Genomic DNA, 24,907 nt, shown 5'->3' with positions numbered 1-24,907 from the left:
TGAAATAAGAATCAGAACACCAGGATTTATCACCCTTTGTGAACTGCATTCTTATCTTCAATGCTCAGCAACAAGACTTCAAGTACCAAACATTTTGATGCAATCATGACAATGCAGTTCACCAGACAAGGTCGGGCTCAGTGGTTTCCAGGAAACCAAAAAGCAAAAGAATGTAGAAAGAAATAGTAGAGACTACCAAATGATGAAAAAAATGAATTAAGTTCAAACTGAGATTCGAAAAGAGACACAATAAAGGCGCAAAAAGTATAGTCAGTGTATTTAGAATGAATAGAACCGTGGAAAGCTGTTCCTGACAATAGTAACAAAACATCTTTGAGAAAATTTTATCATTAAAGGAGTAAATGAGATAGATTATTTTGACTACTCTTTCTTAGAAAATGCAAAAACTAAAATTGAATTCTTTTGTGAAAGCTAGAATTATTATGCAACTTCGTTAAAGGAATTTTTATCTAATCCTAGAAAGTAAAGATGTTCTTTATTTTTCAAAACATCCTCTTAATTTTATTATAACAATGGAACACTCAATACCTCAGAAAAATAAGACCAAACATGAATTATTTCTTTATTACCCAAAAAGTTCATCATTACAGTAAAGGATTAAAATGTATATAAATAAAATAAGAAAATTAGAGATTGCCTCAATTATGACTCTCTTTTCTTTATGAGTAAAGAAATTTTAATACAAAGTGGAAAAATAAAGCTAAGCTATTAACACATGTTGTATTTTCCTTCAGACAACTGTCAGTATATATACATATCTATATTACATAGTTATAGCTGATACTTAGAATCCATCTAGAATTTTTTTTAATAATTTCATTCTCTCAATTTATTTATTTATTTAATTTTTGACTGTGCTATGCAGCATGTGGGATCTTAGTTTCTTGATTAAGGAACTAAAACTCTGCACATTGGAAGTGCAGAGTCTTAACCACCAGACCATCAGGGAAATCCCTAGAATTTTTGTTTTATAGCACTCATTTCCAATCAAAAGTCCTTTACTGACAAAATCCACATACTTGCTATTTTATTAGTCCCATGATAGTATTAAATGGGTTAAGATTGTATAAATGCCTTAACATTCTATTTGAGGGCATTTAAGTTACTTCTTGTTTGGTTTGGTTTGGGTGTTATTTCTTCAGAAATATTCCTAAAACATTCTTTAGAATTATGCAGGTCAAAAATATAAAAAGTATAATAGTTGTTGCTATAACAATTGAACAACTGCTTTCCAAAAGGAAAAGCAACCAATTTATAAAACTACTTATGAAGCTCAAGGGCTTCCCAGGTGGTATTATTGGTAAAAAATCTGCCTGCCAATGTGGGAGACATAAGAGACAAGAGATGTGGGTTCAGTCCCTGAGTAGGGAAAATCCCCTTCAGTAGGAAATGGCAACCCACTCCAGTATTCTTGCCTGGAAAATTTCATGGACAGAGGAAAGTGGTGGGCTACAATCCATGGGGTGCCAAAGAGTTGGACGCAACTGAGTGACTGAGCGATGACATACAGCAATGACGTTCACACCAATGACATTCAAATATTACTGTACCCACCCCCACACCTCTCCCTAGTAACATGTGATCATATCACATTTACCATTGTTTTTGCTGGTCTGATAAATGTATATAGTGCCTAACGGTTGCTTGAATATTAATTTTAATCACTAGTGAAGCTGAACATTATTACTTGTGATGACCCATTCTATTTTTCTAAATGTACAAACACCACCTATTGAGGGACAGTAAGTAGCAATCTTTATAGGCATCAATGCATTCCATATTTTTAAACATTAATTCTATTTACAATTGCAATAAGCATAAAAGTTAGAACATAAAAGTATGAGAAATAATATAAAAATCACTCAGAAACCAAACACACTGTTCCCTTTCAATAGCTTATGCTATAGACAGTGAATTTCCTTTTTCACCTTCCCATCTATCCCATCCCCACTAAAAGAAAAAACACTCTTAAGCATTTGATATATATCATTCTAGGATTTTTCCATGGCTTTGTTTGTTTGCAAAAATGGAATAATACTCATCATTGTCTTATGCAACAGGCTCTTTTTCCTTCGTACGGTATCACAGACATCTTTCCAAGATATATAGATCTACCTCATTCTTTTGATGGCAGTATAGGATTCTCTTACAGTATAGATAACTTATTGAAACCAGGTTGAAGAAGGGCCAAGGGGTGTCAGCTGCTAGCCATGGTGTGTGTGCGTGTGTGTGTGTGTGTGTGTGTGTATATACTTGTTCCTTTATTTATTTATTTTTAAAGTTTTTATTGAACTTGTTACAATATTGCATCTGTTCCATGTTTTGGTTTTTTGGCCTTGAGGCATGTGGGAGCTTAGTTCCCCAACCAGGGTCTGAACCTGTACCCCCTGCACTGAAAGGTGAAGTCCTAACCACTAGACTGCCAAGGAAGTCCCATGTTTCTTTTTTTTAATTTTAGTTATGGTCTCATAGGTAACACTAATTCCCTTTGCCTCCTGATCTTCCAATGCAATCACCCAACCTTTCCTCAACCCTGCTCAATTCACAACCCATTTTCTCCATTTATGGTGGACTACAGAGGGACATCAGAGAAGACTCCAAGTCTTACTAGCAGGCACCATTTCATAGCTAGGGTTTCCAATCTCAGCTGGGCAGTCATCATTATTCACTATTGCTTCCTTCTCACCTCACAAGGTCTATTCCCATCCTTTCCTACCCTACTTCAAGGCCCTATAACCCCTCTACCTCTTATTCTGACCATATGGCTTGAACTCTAATTTACAGAGAACATTTGGGCACGAACACTCTCACCTTCTCGTCATCTCTGAACCTCCCCTTCTAGGCCATCCTTCACTGCTTTCAACCTAAGTTGGGAAAAGGGTATCTTGATTCTTCAAGGCTTATCTCTCCATCTTCAATTTCATCCTCTATACTATATCTGCCCCTTCCTTATCATAGAAACAAACTTATGTAAATGCCATACTAATAATGTTAATAATAGCAAGAATAATAACAACATTTACGTAGCACTTGAAATGTATCAGACCCTGTTTGAAGTATTTTACATGTGTTAACTAATTTAATCTTCATATCAGCCTATGAGGTAGGTATTAATTACAACTATACCTATCTCACACATCTAGGAACTGAAGCGCTGAGAGGTCAAGAGACCTGTCCAGGGTCACACAGATAGTAAGCACAGAGTTGAGATTCAAACCCAAGTAGTCTGACTTTTAACCACAATGTCCCATGTATAGAAGCTTATGTAATGTGACTATAACCCAGGTAGGTAATGTAAAGCAAAGTTGGGGTTAGAAGGCAGTGTAGGCAGAGAAGCCTACAGAACACGAAAACAAGCGAAAGGGACTCTCAGAGCTAGATGGGAAAGTCAGGGATGAAAGGTACCAAAGGGCACCATACGAAAAATGATGGAAAGGGTACTTCTGGCATTTGTTGCCTATTCTATGAATATAGTTCCATTTCCTCCTGATTCCATCATCTCAAATTATCTCCACACAAGTAGTTTGCCTGACAGATCATGGCAAAAGACAATGGAAATCAACTAGATGAGAGGTGAATGGCTCAGCACAAATCTTCCCCTACATGTGAAAAAGAGCCCAAAGCACAGCAACTTCGCATACTCACCATACACAAGCTGCTTACTTGTGCTGTAGAAACTGACCTACACCATCCACATCCAGCCATCTTTTTATTTCACTGAAGTATAGTTGATTTATAATGTTGTGTTAGTTTCAGATATACAGCAAAATGGTTCAGATAAGACATACACTCTTTTTCAGATTCTTTTCCATCACATAATATCACACAATATGGAACATAGTTCCTGTGCTATACAATATGTCTTTGTTGTTTATTTATTTTATATATAGTAGCATGTTAATCTGTTAATCCTAAACTTTTAATTCTTACCTCCCTTCCCACCTTTCTCCTTCGATAACCATAATTTCATTTTCTTTGTCTGTGAGTCTATTTCTGTTTTGTAAATAAGTTCATTGGTATCACTGTGTAACATTCCACATGTTAGTGATATTATATGATATTTTTCTTTCTCTAACTTACCTCATTTAGTATGATAACCTTCAGGTTCATCCATGCTGCTGAAAATGGCAGTATTTCATTCTTCTTAGTGCATGAGTAATATTCTGGTGTACCTCATCTCCTTTATCCATTCACCTGTCAATGGTCATTTAGGTTGTTTCCAAGTGGGGTACATGTATCTTTTCAAATTAGAGCTTTCATCTTTTCCAAACAAATACCCAGGTGTTGTGCTCAGTCCTGTCTGACTCTTTGCAACTCCATGATGTGTAGCCCACAAGGCTCCTCTGTACATGGGGATTCTCCAGGCAAGAATACTGGAGTGGGCTACCATGCCCTCCTCCAGGGGATCTTACCAACCTGGGGGTCAAACCCAGGTCTCCCTCATTGCAGGCAAATTCTTTACTGTCTGAGCCACCAGGAAGCCCCAAATGCCCAGGAGTGGGACTTAATACTAAACCCAGCAAGTGTTACCCAAGCCTAATTTGAAAACCTTGCCCCAGACAGACCACTCCCACTGAGATCATCCTGACTTTCTTCCCTAGTGTTTACTAGGGATCTGTGGCATTATGGCTTCCCAATCACCATGTTTTCCTTTTCCTACACTACAAAGAAGAAAACTAATACTTCTAATGTCAGTCCTTCAAATCTCTTTAGGGAGTTATCATGTGTGACTTTTCTACCAAACCATTCCTCCCCTCCTTCCCACCACACACACACATGCATACATACACACACATATGAATACACACACACACACACACACACACGCACACACACACGTGTCTTTCCTTCACCAGGATAAATAAATATACCCAGCCTCTTCAACAATCCTTCATATGACCTGGTTTTAATATCTTCCTTATCTTTGTCACTCTACTATCCAAATGTGATCCATTTTGCTTACCCCTTCTTTGACGCGTAGCACAGAAGCAACATTATACTGCTAACCTATACTGAGTAAACCCTAAAGATCTGTTTTATCTTCTAGCAGCCATGGCTTATTCTTCCTCTATTTACAGAGCTGGTGCTCAGGCCCTTGTATGCCCACTGAATTTCATATTACATTTGTGAGCCTCACCCTCATTTCATCGCTATCTTCTTCCCCTAGCTCCTAAGAGCTAGATCCACTGCTACCAATATCACCACCAACTCTTGATTAAATTAAATCCTACTGCCTCAAACAATCTTGACTAATAAGGCAATGTGCATCTGCAGCCTCAGGCTACTGTCAGACACATTGGATTAAATCACTTTTCCAGCCTTCACTGATAATCAGTCCTGGGATCCAGGTGGCTCCAGGAGTGCCCCTACAGGGCTCCAACATTGCCCTTTAGCTCAGTCTTTCCTCCTTCTATCCCTAAGAGTGGTGTAGATTTGATCCTTTAATCACCAGCTCAACGGCCACAGATAACTTCTTTTACATAAATCACTGATTTTGCAACAATGTTCCATTGCAACAGAGACAATAAGAAAAACTGCACAATTAACCATTTACAGAAACTATCATTTAGAAAACAAGAGTCTCTTGTCTTTAGGTAAGAGGCTAACATATGGTGGCTCAGATGGTAAAGAATCTGCCTGCAGTGTGGGAGACCTGGGTTTGATTCCTGGGTTGGAAAGATCCCCTGAAGGAGGGCATGGCAACCCACTCCAGTATTCTTACCTGGAGAATCCCAATGGACAGAGGAGCCTGGCAGGCTACAATCCACAGAGGCCATAAAGAGTCAGACATGACTGAGCGACTAAGCACAGCCCAGCACAGTATATACATAAATGACAACGGCATATTCTCCTAAAAAGAGTTACTTAATTGCCAAAAGAATTTTCAATAGAAGATTTAAACCCATTAATACCAACTAGTTAGGAAGCACACAAACTGAGCTTTAGATACTATAAGTAACACCATTTCACATTAAAAATAAATATACCAAGAATGACAGGCAAAAGGACAAAGGCCAGCTAGCCCCACTCCCTTGATTTTAAAGTAATAAAACTAAGTCTCTAAGAGACTAAGTGACTTATTCAAAACAAAAGACCAGGCTACTGACAACACAAAGACTCCAGTTTCCAGCTTCCCAAACCACAAAGTACCTAGAAGTCTATGAGGTACAACAGACTTCACAGAGTTTGAAACAGACACAAGATCATTCCTCAGAAGTACACACAAAGTACACAGTCTGTTTCATAGGACATTATGAGACACTAAGCAATTAAAACATAAAGCCAATACAGATCAATACTCATGGGCCTTTACCTGCCAGATATCAGTTTCTGAATGTGTTGACCATAAAACAGAAAACCATGAAATTATCATTTACATAAGAGCTTCTAAATTTTTTGCCCATGAATGCTAGTAAATATAATAAATTTGCACATTTTACTTAACAAAAAATAATGCTAATCAGAAAAGAAATGCAAATAAGTGTCATACAGGCAGTGTAGCATGGTTGTTAGAAACTAACCACTTAATCCCTATCTCTTCTTTTTACCAGCAATATAACCTTGAGGAGGTACTCAACCTCTCCATGCCAACATCTCCAAATCCATAAAATGAGGATAGTAGTGTTTACCTCACACTGTGGTTATGAAGATACGTCAATAAATTGTAAACTATATGGAACAGTGCCTGGCATGTAGTAGGAACACAATAATTGCTTTTCTCTATTCAATTTGTTGCCCTTCTCTACTTACATATTATTCTTTTCCACTTAGATAATCAAGCAACTCTTGATATTTATCATATTTCTTTTAAGTCTAGCCAACCACCATATGACACTGGAATGAAATGTAAGGTTTTCTAAAGGACCCAGTTTTTAAATCAAAAACTAAATAATGATAAAAGACATGGGATAAAAGGATGGGTACATGTCCAAGGCATAAGACAAATGGTCAGAGATCAGGAGAACCGAATCAGGGATAATCACAGGCTTTGCCTGCCTTGAATCGGCATGTGTGGGGTGAGAAGTGCCAACTGTTCTTAAAACCAGTCAAATCACAAATATTTTATTTACCACAACAAAGTTTGCAATACCAATCACCACCACCACAGCTACTGGCCAACAACACCTTTGTTCTTAAAACCAGTCAAATCACAAACATTTTATTTACCACTTCAAAGTTTGCAATGCCAATCACCACCACCACAACTACTAGCCAACAACACCTTTGTACTTCCTAAACATTCCTACTTCTTTTACTTCTTACCCACACCAACAGACTCAAGGAGAAAAAACATCCCTCAGAAAACAAGAACAGAAGTTTCCCTGAAACATAATTCCATTAAACTTTCGGTGAAAAGTAAACAAATAATGAATGACAAAGAGAAGCACATGCAGTTGCCTGACTCTTATTAGGTAGATCTAGATACCCTTTAAGTCTGAGCCAGTGCTGCTGTCCACAGCTGACAAATAGGAAGAGCAGTTCAGCTGGACATGACCGTGAGGGGTGAAGAAACTTGGTCAGGATTGGTGGACAGTCTTGAAGAGCTCTGAGGAGATCAGAATCTAATCAAAGTCACTTACCTTATACTTACTCTCATGGAACAGCTTTTGAAATGGAATACTGAGAGAAGAAAGTGACAAGATTATAAGAGGTTAGACAGGAGGTAACGATGCTGAGAGAAGGATGATACAAGTAGGGACAAAAAAGAAAAGATTTTCAAAATCTCAAAAGGAACAGTGGTAAGACAGAGCCACAAATAGAAGTACTGGTTAACACTTAAAGAGTCCTGAAGTTCACTCAAGATAGGAGGATTTAGTAGGAAATAGAAAGTAAATACTGCTGACAACTATGACTGACCAGCCCTGGGAGAGGATGTAGGTAGAATCATAAGTTCAGCCTTGCCATGCTTCATTTTAGGTTAAAAACCAAAATTAAACATGCAGCCAAAATTCAGAAACATCCAATGGGTAGCTGGTTGGAAAATCACAATATTACACAGCATTTCTAACAGTCTTAAAATTAAGTTGATTTAAGAGTTTTCTCTCATCAGCAAAAATGCATCTTTAAATGGCAAGTAATTAAAACATGAAATAGGCTCAAGATGGAACAATATTAGTGAGTATTAATATTAACTAAGATCATGCATCCGGTCCCATCACTTCGTGGCAAATAGATGGGGAAACAATGGAAACAGTGACAGACTTTATTTGGGGGGGCTCCAAAATCACTGGAGATGGTGACTGCAGCCATGAAATTAAAAGACGCTTGCTCCTTGGAAGAAAAGTTATGACAAACCTAGACAGAATATTAAAAAGCAGAGGCATTACTTTGTCAATAAAGGTCCATCTAGTCAAAACTATGGTTTTTCCAGTAGTCATGTATGGATGTGAGAGTTGGACTATAAAGAAAGTTGAACACCAAAGAATTGATGGTTTTGAACTATCGTGTTGGAGAAGACTCTTGAGAGTCCCTTGGACTGCAAAGAGATCCAACCAGTCCATCCTAAAGGAAATCAATCCTGAATATTCATTGGAAGGACTGATGCTGAAGCTGAAACTCCAATACTTTGGCCACCTGATGTGAAGGACTTTTTAATACAATCAAATGGTTACTTTAAATAAAAAAAGAGGGGAGGAGCCAAGATGGTGGAGGAATAGGATGGGGAGACCATTTTCTCCCCTACAAATTCATCTAAAGAACATCTGAACACTGAGCAAACTTCACAAAACAACTTCTGACTGCTAGCAGAAGACATCAGGTGCCCAGAAAAGCAGCCCATCATCTTCAAAAGGAGGTAGGACAAAATATAAAAGATAAAAAGAGAGACCAAAGAGCTAGGGACGGAGACCCGTCCCGGGAAGGGAGTCATAATAGAGGAAGTTTCTAAACACCAGGAAACCCTCTTGCTGGCGGGTCTGGGGGGAAGTTTTCGAATCTTGGAGGGCAACCTAACTGGGAGGACAAATAAATAAAACCCACAGATTACATGCCTAAAAGTAACTCCCAGCAGAAAAGTACCCCAGTTGCCTGCATCCGCCACCAGCAAGTGGCCGCGGATTGGAGAGGAGCGGCGGCATTGTTTAGGGTAAGGACTGGGCCCGAATGCCCTGAGGGCAATTGGAGGGAGCTAACGTGAGATAGCAACTTAATCTGTGGGATAGCAAGAGAGAGAGAGAAAATTAACCTGCCCAACACACTGCCGGCCATTCGCAGAACAAAGGGACTGAGCAATTCCAGAGAAGAGCTAGCCAGCTGCAGACCGGCCCATCCCTGCCGGAGGCAGGAGGCAGGGGGTGGGGAAAGGGGAAAACTTGGCCCCAGAGACGGCACCCCCTACCACACTGCAAATAGGCCTCCAGTTCTAACCAAAGACTTCCTGAGATTCTGGATGGTCGACATCCGCAGGGAGGGTCACGGCTAGAGGCCAGCTCCCAAGAACAGACCCAAGGCGCACGCACCCGACTGGAGCGTGTGGAAACTGAGGCTGGGACCACGGAGGGGAGAAGGCGCACCGCACCCAGGGAGAGTACGCCCGTCAAGCTCTTGGCTGCCTGAGCTGCTCCGGCCGGGGAAGGCACAAAACGCAGGCCCAACTAAGTCCGCCCTTTTTGGAGAACCCGAAACTGGAACCGCACGCAATGCAGGGCCCGCACCATATAGAGCAGCGGGGAGGATGAGCAGTGTAGACAGGGAAAGCACACACCTGTGAGCGGGTCAGACCCAGTGTGGTGGGAACACTGCAAGTGCTACCCACACACGCCAGTGACATTTGTCTGCAGCGCCCCTCCCTCCCCCTAGCACGACTGAACAAGCGAACCTGAACAAGAGACCACCTCCGACCGCTTGTGTCAGGGCAGAAATTAGACACTGAAGAGACCAGCAAACAGAAGCCAAATAAACAAAGGGAACCACTTCAGAAGTGACTGGTGCAACAGATTAAAATCCCTGTAGGTAACACCAGCTACACCGGAAGGGGCCTATAGATATCGAGAAGTGTAAGCTGGAACGAGGAGCTATCTGAAACTGAACCGAACCCACACTGACCACAACAACTCCAGAGAAATTCCTAGATATATTTTTACCTTTTCTTTTTTAATTAAAAAAAAAATTTTTTTTTATTTTTTCTCTTTTATTTTCTTTTAAAATTCCCTATTACTCCCCTCTTACTCCTTAACTTTCATTTTCATTTTCATATATTTTTATTATTCTTTTTAATTAGGAAAATTTTTTTTGTTTTTCTTTCTCTTATTTTCTTTTAAAGTCCTCTATTACTCCTCTATTACTCCTTAATTTTCATTTTCATTTCACTATAACCTTGGAAAAAAAAAGGAGAAGCCATATTTTTAAACCGAACTTCATATATATTTCTAAAATTTTTTGTGCTTTTGTTTTTAATATTGTATTTTTAAGAGTCTAACCTCTACTCTAGATTTTTCATCTTTGTTTTTCAGTATTTGATATCAATTTTGGACATTTAAGAATCCAATATTCAGTACCCATTTTTACTCAGGAGTGTGTTGATTACTCTCTCCCACTTTTGACTCTCCGTTTTCTACCTCAGAACACCTCTATTTCCTCCCTTCCCCTTCTCTTCCCAATCCAATTCTGTGAATCTCTGTGGGTGTCTGGACTACAGAGAACACTTTGGGAACAGAGAACTGCGTAGATCTGTCTCTTTCCTCTTGAGTCCCCCTTTTTCTTCTCCTGCTCATCTCTATCTCCCTCCTCCCTCTCCTCTTCTTCATGTAACTCTGTGAACCTCCCTGGGTATCCCTCACGGTGGAGAATCTTTTCACCATTAACCTAGAAGTTTATTATCAGTGCTGTATAGTTGGAGAAGTCTTGAGACTACTGGAAGAATAAAACTGAAATCCAGAGGCAGGAAACTTAAGCCCAAAACCTGAGAACACCAGAAAACTCCTGACTACATGGAACATTAAGTAATAAGAGACCATCCAAAAGCCTCCATACCTACACTGAAACCAACCACCATCCAAGAGCCAATAAGTCCCAGAGCAAGACATACCATGCAAATTCTCCTGCAACGCAGGAACATAGCAGGAACATGTTCTCCTGCAGGAACATAGCCCTGAGCGTCAACATACAAGGCTGCCCAAAGTCACACCTAACACATAGACCCATCTCAAAACTCATTACTGGGCACTCCATTGCACTCCAGAGAGAAGAAATCCAGTCCCATGCACCAGAACACCGACGCAAGCTTCCCTAACCAGGAAACCTTGACAAGCCAATCGTCCAACCCCACCTACTGGGAGAAACCTCCACAATAAAAAGGAACCACAGACCACCAGAATACAGAAAGCCCACTCTAGATACAGCAATCTAAACAAGATGAAAAGGCAGAGAAATACCCAACAGGTAAAGGAACATGAAAAAAGCCCACCAAGTCAAACAAAAGAGGAAGAGATAGGGAATCTACCTGAAAAAGAATTTAGAATAATGATAATAAAAATAATCCAAAATCTTGAGAACAAAATGGAGTTACAGATAAATAGCCTGGAGACAAAGATTGAGAAGATGCAAGAAATGTTTAAAAAGGATCTAGAAGAAATAAAAAGAGTCAATTAAAAATGAATAATGCAATAAATGAGATCAAAAACACTCTGGAGGGAATCAACAGTAGAATAACGGAGACAGAAGATAGGATAAGTGAGGTAGAAGATAAAATGGTGGAAATAAATGAAGCAGAGAGGAAAAAAGAATCAAAAGAAAGGAGGACAACCTCAGGGACCTCTGGAACAATGTGAAACGCCCCAACATTCGAATCATAGGAGTCCCAGAAGAAGAAGACAAAAAGAAAGGCCATGAGAAAATACTCGAGGAGATAATAGCTGAAAACTTCCCTAAAATGGGGAAGGAAATAGTTACACAGGTCCAAGAAACCCAGAGAGTCCAAAACAGGATAAACCCAAGGCGAAACACCCCAAGACACATATTAATCAAATTCACAAAGATCAAACACAAAGAACAAATATTAAAAGCAGCAAGGGAAAAACAACAAATAACACACAAAGGGATCCCCATAATGATAACAGCTGATCTATCAATAGAAACCCTTCAGGCCAGAAAGGAATGGCAGGACGTACTGAAAGTAATGAAAGAGAATAACCTACAACCTAGATTACTGCACCCAGCAAGGATCTCATTCAGATATGAAGGAGAATTCAAAAGCTTTACAGACAAGCAAAAGCTGAGAGAATTCAGCACCACCAAACCAGCTCTTCAACAAATGCTAAAGGATCTTCTCTAGACAGGAAATGCAGAAAGGTTGTATAAACGCGAACCCAAAACAACAAACAACAAAGTAAATGGCAACGGGACCATACCTATCAATAATTAACTTAAATGTAAATGGGTTGACTGCCCCAACCAAAAGACAAAGACTGGCTGAATGGATACAAAAACAAGACCCCTATATATGCTGTCTACAAGAGACCCACCTCAAAACAAGAGACACATACAGACTAAAAGTGAAGGACTGGAAAAAAATATTTCACGCAAACGGAGACCAAAAGAAAGAAGGAGTAGCAATACTCATATCAGATAAAATAGACTTTAAAATAAAGGTTGTGAAAAGAGACAAAGAAGGACACTACATAATGATCAAAGGATCAATCCAAGAAGAAGATATAACAATTATAAATATAGATGCACCCAACATAGGAGCACCGTAATATGTAAGGCAAATGCTAATGACTATGAAAGAGGAAATTAATAGTAGCACAATAATAGTGGGAGACTTTAATACCTCACTCACAACTATGGATAGATCAACTAAACAGAAAATTAACAAGGAAACACAAACTTTAAATGACACAATGGACCAGCTAGATCTAATTGATATCTATAGGACATTTCACCCCAAAACAATCAACTTCACCTTTTTCTCAAGTGCACATTGAACTTTCTCCAGAATAGATCACATCCTGGGCCATAAATCTGGTCTTGGAAAATTCAAAAAAATTGAAATCATTCCAGTCATCTTTTCTGACCACAGTGCAGTAAGATTAGATCTCAATTATAGGAAAAAAATTTTTAAAAATTCAAACATATGGAGGCTAAATAACACGCTTCTGAATAACCAACAAATCACAGAAGAAATCAAAAAAGAAATCAAAATTGCATAGAAATGAATGAAAATGAAAACACAACAACCCAAAACCTATGGGACACTATAAAAGCAGTGCTAAGGGGAAGGTTCATAGCATTACAGGCTTACCTCAAGAAACAGGAAAAAAGTCAAATAAATAACCTAACTCTACACCTAAAGCAATTAGAGAAGGAAGAAATGAAGAACCCCAGAGTTAGCAGAAGGAAAGAAATCTTAAAAATTAGGGCAGAAATAAATGCAAAAGAAACTAAACAGACCAGAGCAAAAATCAACAAAGCTAAAAGCTGGTTTTTTGAAAAAATAAACAAAATTGACAAACCATTAGCAAGACTCATTAAGAAACAAAGAGAGAAGAACCAAATTAACAAAATTAGAAATGAAAATGGAGACATCACAACAGACAACACTGAAATACAAAGGATCATAAGAGACTACAACCAGCAGCTCTATGCCAATAAAATGGACAACTTGGAAGAAATGGACAAATTCTTAGAAGAGTACAACTTTCCAAAACTGAACCAGAAAGAAATAGAAGATCTTAACAGACCCATCACAAGCAAGGAAATCAAAACTGTAATCAGAAATCTTCCAGCAAACAAAAGCCCAGGACCAGATGGCTTCACAGCTGAATTCTACCAAAAATTTAGAGAAGAGCTAACACCTATCCTACTCAAACTCTTCCAGAAAATTGCAGAGGAAGGTAAACTTCCAAACACATCCTATGAAGCCACCATCACCCTAATTCCAAAACCTGACAAAGATGCCACAAAAAAAGAAAACTACAGGCCAATATCACTGATGAACATAGATGCAAAAATCCTTAACAAAATTCTAGCAAACAGAATCCAACAACATATTAAAAAAATCATACATTATGACCAAGTGGGCTTTATCCCAGGGATGCAAGGACTCTTCAATATCCGCAAATCAATCAATGTAATACACCACATTAACAAATTGAAAGATAAAAACCATATGATTATCTCAATAGATGCAGAGAAAGCCTTTGACAAAATTCAACATCCACTTATGATTAAAACTCTCCAGAAAGCAGGAATAGAAGGAACATACCTCAACATAATAAAAGCTACATACGACAAACCCACAGCAAGCATTACCCTCAATGGTGAAAAATTGAAAGCATTTCCCCTGAAACCAGGAACAAGACAAGGGTGCCCACTCTCACCACTACTATTCAACATAGTGTTGGAAGTTTTGGCCACAGCAATCAGAGCAGAAAAAGAAGTAAAAGGAATCCAGATAGGAAAAGAAGAAGTGAAACTCTCACTGTTTGCAGATGACATGATCCTCTACATAGAAAACCCTAAAGACTCTACCAGAGTCTACCAGAAAATTACTAGAGCTAATCAATGAATATAGTAAAGTTGCAGGATATAAAATTAACACACAGAAATCCCTTGCATTCCTATATACTAACAATGAGAAAACAGAAAGAGAAATTAAGGAAACAATACCATTCACCATTGCAACAAAAAGAATAAAATACTTAGGAGTATATCTACCTAAAGAAACAAAAGACCTATACATAGAAAACTATAAAACACTGATGAATGAAATCAAAGAGGACACAAACAGATGGAGAAATATACCGTGTTCATGGATTGGAAGAATCAATATTGTCAAAATGACTATACTACCCAAAGCAGTCTATAGATTCAATGCAATCCCTGTCAAGCTACCAATGGTATTTTTCACAGAACTAGACCAAATAATTTCACAATTTGTATGGAAATACAACAAACCTCGAATAGCCAAAATAATCTTGAGAAAGAAGAATGGAACTGGAGGAATCAACCTGCCTGACTTCAGACTCTACTACAAAGCCACAGTCATCAAGACAGTATGGTACTGGCACAAAGACAGAAATATAGATCAATGGAATAGAATAGAAAGCCCAGAGATAAATCCACGCGCCTATGGACACCTTATCTTCGACAAAGGAGGCAAGAATATACAATGGAAAAAAGACAACCTCTTTTAACAAGTGGTGCTGGGAAAACTGGTCAACCACTTGTAAAAGAATGAAACTAGAACACTTTCTAACACCATACACAAAAATAAACTCTAAATGGATTAAAGATCTAAATGTAAGACCAGAAACTATAAAACTCCTAGAGGAGAACATAAGCAAAACACTCTCCGACATAAATACAGCAGGATCCTCTATGACCCACCTCCCAGAATATTGGAAATAAAAGCAAAAATAAACAAATGGGACCTAATTAAAATTAAAAGCTTCTGCACAACAAAGGAAACTATAAGTAAGGTGAAAAGACAGCCCTCAGATTGGGAGAAAATAATAGCAAATGAAGCAACAGACAAAGGATTAATCTCAAAAATATACAAGCAACTCCTGCAGCTCAATTCCAGAAAAATAAATGACCCAATCAAAAAGTGGGCCAAAGAACTAACCAGACATTTCTCCAAAGAAGACATACAGATGGCTAACAAACACATGAAAAGATGCTCAACATCACTCATTATTAGAGAAATGCAAATCAAAACCACAATGAGGTACCATTACACACCAGTCAGGATGGCTGCTATCCAAAAGTCTACAAGCAATAAATGCTGGAGAGGGTGTGGAGAAAAGGGAACCCTCTTACACTGTTGGTGGGAATGCAAACTAGTACAGCCGCTATGGAAAACAGTATGGAGATTTCTTAAAAAACTGGAATTAGAACTGCCATATGATCCAGCAATCCCACTTCTGGGCATACACACTGAGGAAACCAGATTTGAAAGAGACACGTGCACCCCAGTGTTCATCACAGCACTGTTTATAACAGCCAGGACATGGAAGCAACCTAGATGCCCATCAGCAGATGAATGGATAAGGAAGCTGTGGTACATATACACTATGGAATATTACTCAGCTATTAAAAAGAATTCATCTGAATCAGTTCTAATGAGATGGATGAAACTGGAGCCCATTATACAGAGTGAGGTAAGCTAGAAAGATAAAGACCAATACAGTATACTAATACATATATATGGAATTTAGAAAGATGGTAACGATAACCCTATATGCAAAACAGAAAAAGAGACAAAGATGTACAGAACAGACTTTTGGACTCTGTGGGAGAAGGCGAGGGTGGGATGTTTCGAGAGGACAGCATCGAAACATGTATATTATCTATGGTGAAACAAGTCACCAGCCCAGGCTGGATGCAAGAGACAAGTGCTCGGGCCTGGTGCACTGGGAAGACCCAGAGGGATCGGGTAGAGAGGGAGGTGGGAGAGGGAATCGGGATGGGGAATACATGGAAATCCATGGCTGATTCATGTCAGTGTATGACAAAAACCACTACAATATTGTAAAGTTATTAGCCTCCAACTAATAAAAATAAATGGGAAAAAATAAATAAATAAATAAATAAATAAATAAAGATTTACCACATTTTCAAACTTCATCTTTCTTAGCTTTTCATCTATCTCTCTCAACCGATTCTGCTGATCCCGTTGTTCTTTGGTGTTTCGAAGAACCTTTTCTCCTGGGGTTGCTTCTGTTTTTCTATCATCACCATTAAGGTCAGGTTCCTAATTAAAAAAAAAAAAAAATTAAATTCATTCACAGGCTGAAACTGTACCATCACACATTTTTTCAGAGTAACTGAGCCCTGAAGGTTGGCTTTGCTTCTCATACAATATTCCTTCTCTTCAAAATAATACTTGGAAATAATTCTCTAATGTCTTCCTATTTGGCGGGGAGAAGGTCCAATTGTACATAAAACAAGAGGCAGTTGTGCAACAATGCAAAGAGAATTGGACTTCTCAAAGTCAGGAGTTTTGAACTCTGGCTTTTCCTGGTTCCTGACTGAGATGGCCTTAGGGGAATCAAAGAACCTCTCTGAGCTTTAATTTCATCATCTGCAAAAAGATAATAACTTTAAGATCTAGCCCCAAAGTCATCACAGTACATCACATGCATGCATAAAATCTTAATAACTAACAAATACATGCTGAATATGTCCTTTGAAAAGAATAAACATTATGTATCTCATTAGGAAGTATCTCATTATGCTTCAGTACTATCAGCAGTATTTGAATTGACAGAACCATATTCTCCCAAAGTTAGTATTATTTCTAGATAATTAAAATGGATATTTCTTGACAGAAATCTGGTCTTGTATCTATAACTAAACTTCCTACATTTCCTCCACAATTTTCCTACTCTGTATTGTCATGAGGTAACAGGCAAAAATGACATTTTTTAAGTTGCCTTAGGCAGAATCTGCCCACATTCTCATTCTTTAAATAGAGTTGGTCACCATTTCACTTTTAATACCTTTTTTAATACCTTTTTCATCAAAGCCTTTCTCTTTTTCTTACTGCCTTCTCATCATCACTTGAACTAGTAGTTTTCAGACTCCAGTGTGCTTCAGTGTCACCTCCAGAGCCCGTGAAAATATTCAAAGGCTCAGGCTCCACCATGGAGACTCTGACTCAACAGATAAGGACTAGGGACACCTGAAGAAACAACTGCTCAAAAATTTGAGAACTACTGACTTAAAGGACAAAGTCCTCACTCCTTCATGGCTCTTAGGCTCATCTCTTGTTGCTTGGGTCTCAGACTCAAAACTTCAGGGGTATTGTCCACTGCTAGTTCTCCACTCTCCATACCTCTTCCTTCCAACTCCTCATAGAGACTCCTGCTTTTCTGAGCTCAGAACAAACATATTTCTCTAAAAAATATCTCCTGACACACCCAGTGGGGCAGTTTCTTTCCCAGTCATGCCACATGTTCCCTCACTGCACTTACCACACTGTCCCAGACCAGACAGGGATCGTGACTGGTCCCACCCCGTGTCCCTGTACCCAACACAAACCTGAAGCTGGATCAGCACTGCCAACAGACTGTTATTTTGGTTCTCAGAACTCTGATCACTCCAATGTTTTAATGAAATTCATATAGCATAAAGCTCTAATGAAGAGACTATTGAAAAGAGTATCTCAATTTCAAGAAGTGACACTTACATCTTATTTCCCCCAAAGGGGACTGGCTTCTGGAAGCACTAGAAGCATCCATTGAGTAAATTACAAGTGACAAGATCTTTAAGAAGGAAACATAATGTTAAGGAGGAGTTTGTAATAGCTGTTACCAAGGTCTCCCTGCAGCTCTACACATCCAGCATTTTATGGCCCACTTTGAAGTTAAGATACACAATGTCTCCATCTGTTTGAGCTGCTATTACAGAATACCACAGATAGGGTGGCTTATAAACAACAGACATGTATTTCTGACAGTTCTGGAGGTATGGAAGTCTAAGATCAAGGGGCTGACAGATCTCATATCTAGAGAAGGCCTGCTTCCTACTTCCTAAATGGCCACCTTCTGGTTATGTCCTCACATAATGAAAGGGACACAGAAGCTCTTTGGGTCTCTTTTACAAGGGCACTAACCCTATTCATGGGGGCTCCACCCCATGACCAAATTACTCCCAAAGGCCTCCTCTCCAAATACAATCACACTGGGGATTAGATTTCAACATATGGATTTGGTGTGTACATATTCAGTCTACAGAATATAATGACCTGAAAAACACCCAAACTGGATTTCATTTTTAAGTAGAAAAAATATCTTTTAAAAGACATTATTTTTTAAAAATCTACAACTGTGATTTTCTAACAATCATTGGATAGGCTAAAAAAGAAAAACAAAAAAAAAATTGTAAAGCAGACTTCATCAATATTTTTAAATTTTACTTATCCAAAGCCACCACTAAGAAATTAGACAAGCCACAGGCTAAGAGAAAAATATAACACATAAATATGACACAGGATTTGCACCCAATATATACAAGGAATTCCACACAATTCAATAAAAACAAGAGTCAATAATTTTTTAAAATCTAGTTTTAAAATGACTTGAACAGATACTTCATAAAAAAGATAACATAAATGACAAATAAGCACATGAAAAAGTCCTCAACATCATTAAGTCATCAGAGAAATGCAAATTAAAGTCCCAATGAGGTCACTACATAGCCACTAGAACAGGACAAATGAAAAAGTTTGTTAAAATTAAACATTGGAGAGGTATGGAACAAACGAACTCTCACACATTGTTGGTATCAGTATATAATGACACAAACATTTTAAGAACTGCTTGACAATTTCTTATAAAATTAAATGCTTGTCTAATCCTATGACTCAACAATTCCACTCCTGTGTCTTCATCTAAGAGAAATGAAAATGATGACTCAAACTTTGAACATGAATATTCAGAGCAGCTTCATGCTTAGCCAAATGCCTACTAAGACCAGAATTTATGATAAACTATAATGAACATTTGATGTAAGCTGGGACACTCACTCTTTCTCCCTGATCTCTTCCTTATGGTTAGGTTTAGTCAATGTTGGGAAGGAGTGTTAGAAGGTTGGAGGGCAGCAAGAAAAAGAGTTTGGGGTATTCTCCCCTTCCACTCCCTGCTTTGCCACTATGATTTGGGCAGCAATATATCCCTGACATGCCCATTAAGAGGATTTTCTTAGATTCAACTGAATATTCACGTTCAAGAGCAAACAAAGGCCACACTTGGAGCCAGTCAATTCAGAAAGATGAGTGCATGCATGCTCAGTTGCTTAGTCATGTCCAACTCTTTTCAACCCTATGGCCTACAGCCCACCAGGCTCCTCTGTCCATGAGATTCTCCAGGCAAGAATACTGGAACAGACTGCCATTTGCTCCTTCAGGGAATCTTTCCAACCCAGGAATTGAATCCATGTCTCCAGCATCTCCTGCATTGGCAGCCAGATCCTTTACACTGAGCTATCTGGGAAGCCCCAACTCAGAAGGCTATAGGACAGGAAACACCGTGTCAGGTATCCCTGGTCAATGGGAGTTTTTGCTGCAGTCCACATCATAACAATATAGGTACAAGGGGCAAGGAAGCTACCCTGGCTTAAATGTTTCATATCCAATAGAAGCCTCATCTGTTGAAATGACTCCATAGGTACATTATCTGGGTCTCAGCAAGGGACATTCCCAGCCACAAGAATCACTGCATTTAGGGAAGCCCAAAGTATGGCTCCCCCTTCAGGTCTCTACAATTCTTCCAATCCAGAGGTCATTTTTAGCCTAAGTAAAGTTGCCTCCTATCATTGTTGACATTCCAACTTTCATCAGATTGCCACGGAAACAGCTCAAATTGTCATGCTGAAGAGGGAGGAATCGGTTAATCCTCTGCTCATGCCCAATATGATTACAATTTTGGATGGCAGATTCTTCTACCACAACTCTAGCCTCCCCAAGTTCCAATACAACTTTTCTTTTCCCTAACCCCTGGTGCTAGTCCCTAAGTATCCCAGCATCCCTTATTGGCTCCTTTCTTTAAATCTATAAATAGTTCCTTCATTTCATTATCTTCAAAATCCAACCTGGGTCAATTTCTGTTCCTTGCCCCGAACTCTAACTCTGTATGTATGTGTGTATGTGCACACACTTGTAGAGAAATAGACTGGAAGGAAATTTAGCTTGATGGTAAATGGTAAGGTAAGGTAAAAATCTTGATTTGACCTTGTTTTTCTTAGACACTTCTGTATTTCCTGAATTTTCTACAGTAACCCTATATTGATTTCATATGCATAAAAAGTTATTTTTTATTTTTCAGAAAACAAAATATTACCAAGCCTATCTTCATTCTACTTTAACAATGTGACTCTCTGTACCAAAAGATACTGGTCTCAAGGTTAGATTTTAGCCCGAGTTCTGCAAGTCACTTTTTCTTTCTTGGTCTCAACTTCCTCTGAGAAAGTTTCTTCCAGTTCTGAAAGCCGAGTCTGCAATTCACCACAGTTAAAGCCAAGGATATATAATATCTTTCTTCAGTCTTTGTCTCTGATAGCATAACCATATAGTACAAATATTTGAAGGACAGCATGTGACGAAAGCAGAGGCCAAGAAAAGGTAATCATTTTTTCTGGCAAAGATTGCATAGTGGTATATTCAAGAAGCTCTGTGGTGCCAGGAGAGGTTCTGTTGTCACATCCAAGTGCCAATCAGTACCATCTGTTTTCCTGATCATCAGAAAGATCTTGATTTCCTCTGGGTGAAAGTTTTTAGCAGATTTTCTGACCATGCATATTGTTTCTCTATTTCTTGAGTCATACAGAAATGCCTTTATTCAGTTAAAGTAAAATTCAGTTCCATAAAAGCTCTCTATAATATGCACAGAATATCTAAGGAGCCACGAGAATAGAACAGATCATGAGGTCAAGATATTTGCTGATTTGACTAATTGATTGCCAAGGGATTCTAAGTTCATTCTTAGAAAAATATCTGTGATGTTGACTGAGCCAACAGGGGTCTTTGAAGCTAAGTAAACCCATTTCTAAAAGCCAAATACAGAGGAAATTACTCACGCCTTCATAAGTTATCTGATATGAAAATAAGGCATTGAGTTAAGGGCCAGAAAAATACAAACCTGCCTAAACAAAGCCAGCCTGCCCTGTGTTTTCAAGCTAATGGTATGCTTTTCCACAGGCTACTGCTATTTCCTGTCATCAGATGGATCTTTTGCCTGGCAGTACTAAAACTAAAGAAAAAAATCTTTTAGCCAGATTGTTTTTATCATTCTGAAATACTTCCATGAAATGAAAGAAATCCTGACTACACAAGAGGCTTAGCATAGAAAAACCAAGAAATATAAATATAAACTTCAAAGTAATCTGTAAAACACAGGTAGCAAGAATTCCACAGATTTAATTGGGAATGTTTGCCAGGTGGTGCAGTGGTAAAGAATCTGCCTGCCAATACAGGAGACACAAGAGACACGGGTTCAATCCCTGAGTCGGGAGGATCCCCTGGAGGAGGGACCAAGAGGAGCTTGGCAGGCTATGGTCCATGGGGGTCACAAAGAGTCTGAATGACTAAGCTTGCACAGGCACATGTTTGTCAGGTTAGCATCAGAGGCAAGGATGTCTGAATTAACTTCCTGTTTAATCCTCAATCCAGAAACCCATGCTCTCATGGCATACTTCTATATATTTTTTAAATGAACAGATAGTTAATAAGATTTCTGGGCTTGTGACTAACATACATAAAACAACTCCTCGGTTCCTGACCTTGATCAGCATATTAAGTAATTTGAGATCAAGTGAACAGCATGGCCATTATTGAAACTCTGCAAATTTCTGGACTCAATAACAAAACATCTTTTAAGATTACACATCAAAACATGTTTTATATTTCCTCAAGGTTAGCTAACATTGAAACAGAAAGAGATCAAAAAACAGTTAATTGCTGGTCAAAATTTTCTTGGCAATAGAAGAGGTAAATACAGCTACAATTTTCCTTAATCAGATGTTTGTTAATATTTGTTGGTCTTATCAAAACCATATACAACTGAATCAACAGTTTAAGAGCAAGAAAATAAACCCAGTTGAGGAGAACTTTTATAGTCAATTAAACTAGCTGACTTAAGAACAAAGAAATTCCTCATATGTCAATGAGAGCCATTTCTGAACACTCTCTCCCAACCAGGAAAACAAAATCTAATGATGAACTGGAATGCTAGATTTAGTAAGACTGATTGCATGAGAGATGAATAAATTACACTTCTTTACAAGAGCCAAACTGAAAAGAATTTATTATTGAATCCAGTTGCTAAGGACTTAAACTGAGTGCTTACATAACGCCTATATCTTGGATATTTCTGGAGAAAGCTGGAATGTAACACAGCTGCAAATAAGAAATACAGTAACTATAGAACATCACTCAATTTTATGGCAGGATTTACAGTACGTGGAAAGAAATAACCGATTTGTTGGAGGTTAGATGGGATGGATACAAAAAACTATGCACAGTTAAACCGCAGATCCTAAGGAAAAAAATTGCTTCAATTAGTTCTCTTTTGCTATGATGAATGAAAATAAAAAGCAGATGTAAAGCTAACCACGTGATATTACTCACATTACAGCAACGGCAGCCATTCTTTCTTCTGAAAGTGACCACGAGCTTTGTTTTACACTAAAGAAATCAGAAATGGGAAAGCCAAACGCTGCTTTTAAAACATCTCCATGAAGCTAACAGCAAGGGCACCTACATGAGAACATTGTAATCAGCAAACTCATAAGGAAGAGATTCCTCATCTGCCCCTTTCACAACAACCAATACTTCCTTAATCTCAGAGTCACCTCTCTGGAGCCCCTCAAATTATTGATTCATCCTGGGCTTATGTGCCTACCAGTTTAGCATCTTTTTGTTGCCACAGTCGGGTAAGTCAGAAATCCTGTGTGTTTCAACTTGTTTGGGAAACTATTTTCCTGATAAAAATTTTAAAACTTTCAAATGAATTTTTAACATATCACTCCTTATTAACATACCACTCCTTCTTCAAACTTTCCTTTCCCAGTGCTCCCCCAGCATATGTTTTCTATACTTCTCATAAGATAAGTTCCCATACTGTGGTACTTTCACTGAATGGTCGGCCCACTGCACAAATTGGTCTATGTTTATATGTCCTATCCTCCAGTATCCTACGAGATGCTTTAAGGTTGGAGGTAAAGCCACATACTAATCTGGATACTCAGCTTCCACCACCACGTCATCTCTCATGAAATAATAGGCATTCAAAGATGTTCTGATGGCCTGGGCAGGGGCTGGGCAAGTTACTTCAATGCAAGAAGGAGGCCCGTGTTTTGTAGGCAACACAATATGGCGTGATGGATGGTGCAGCAAACTGGAAAACTTGTGCTTCATGGAAAGCAGCAGTTGCTACTCAGCTCAGTCCTATACTTCATCAATCAAGACTTCAAGCCTAATGTTGCCAGATTTTCTACTTTTTCAAAAGAAACTAGAAATCTGGACTTTTTATATGCGTTCACCCATTTTCACCAGTTTTCAACCTCATACTATGTGATGGTGGCCTTCTCCAGGAACTCTGACCTCCTCTACCTCACTCACTGGTTTCTCTTCCTCCTCCTATCCCTCACTTGAAATGAACTTTCTTGGTATTCCTTATGGATGTGCTTTCTCTCTCTCCTCTGAACCAGCAAAGCACTTTGCTCATAGCCTTCTATTGTTCTTACCTATGATGTCTTGTACCACAGTTATCTATATATATTTGTGTGCCTCTCACAAGTCCCTTATTATATTAATAATAACATCTTTGGCTTAGTTTGGGGTCAGACACTGTGCTAAGTACTTTACACATATTAACTTGTAACTCGCCTCCACTTTAAAAGAACCCTCAGGAACAATATTATCATTACTATTTTACAGATGAAGAAACTGAGGTTTAAAGTGCTTCTAATTAACACCCAAGTCCTCAGAGCCAGTAAGTGGAAGAGCCAGAACCTGAAGCAAGGCTTTCTCACGCCACAGTTCTCTATGTGCCTGACTCAGCTTTAAATGCTCTATAATTCCTTGCATGCAGTGAGCACTTGATTAATATTTGTTTAATTGATTGTTGAAAATAGAAACTTACATTCCACTTAAAAGACATTTTTTTCTTAGGGAACGTGGAGAAAAATTACCGATGAGTTAAAGGTTTGCAGAAAGGTTAAAAACATCGTAACTATGCATTATGAATATTTGTGGTTCAGCAAAAGATTGGAGGCCATTCATCAACTGAATAGATATGCAGGGTTTATCCTGAGATACTTTTCAGTGTATTATTCAAAAAGAATTCCAATCCAAAAATAACATCCGTAAAGTAATCTGCCATGCTAGCATTTCTAGCTTGAAAATTCAATGTGCAACACTGGTTTTAGTTAGAAATGAGGAAATGCC

The 24,907-nt window shown here is 38.6% G+C and overlaps 1 protein-coding gene across 3 annotated transcripts in view; it reads right to left on the bottom strand.

Annotated features, from left to right (window-relative positions):
• FSIP1 (fibrous sheath interacting protein 1) overlaps nt 1–24,907 on the bottom strand; it is a 259,251-nt gene that overhangs the window by 159,890 nt on the left and 74,454 nt on the right. For all 3 annotated transcript variants that reach the window (XM_043919251.1, XM_043919252.1, XM_043919253.1), the window contains exon 10: nt 16,571–16,714. In XM_043919251.1, the coding sequence (XP_043775186.1) occupies nt 16,571–16,714 (144 nt within the window). The remainder of the gene's footprint in view (nt 1–16,570; nt 16,715–24,907) is intronic.

Source organism: Cervus elaphus, chromosome 12 (assembly GCF_910594005.1).
Source record: "Cervus elaphus chromosome 12, mCerEla1.1, whole genome shotgun sequence".
Lineage (NCBI taxonomy): Eukaryota > Metazoa > Chordata > Mammalia > Artiodactyla > Cervidae > Cervus > Cervus elaphus.
The sequence above is the reverse complement of the archived record's forward strand: the minus strand, read 5'-3'. Positions and strand labels throughout refer to the sequence as shown.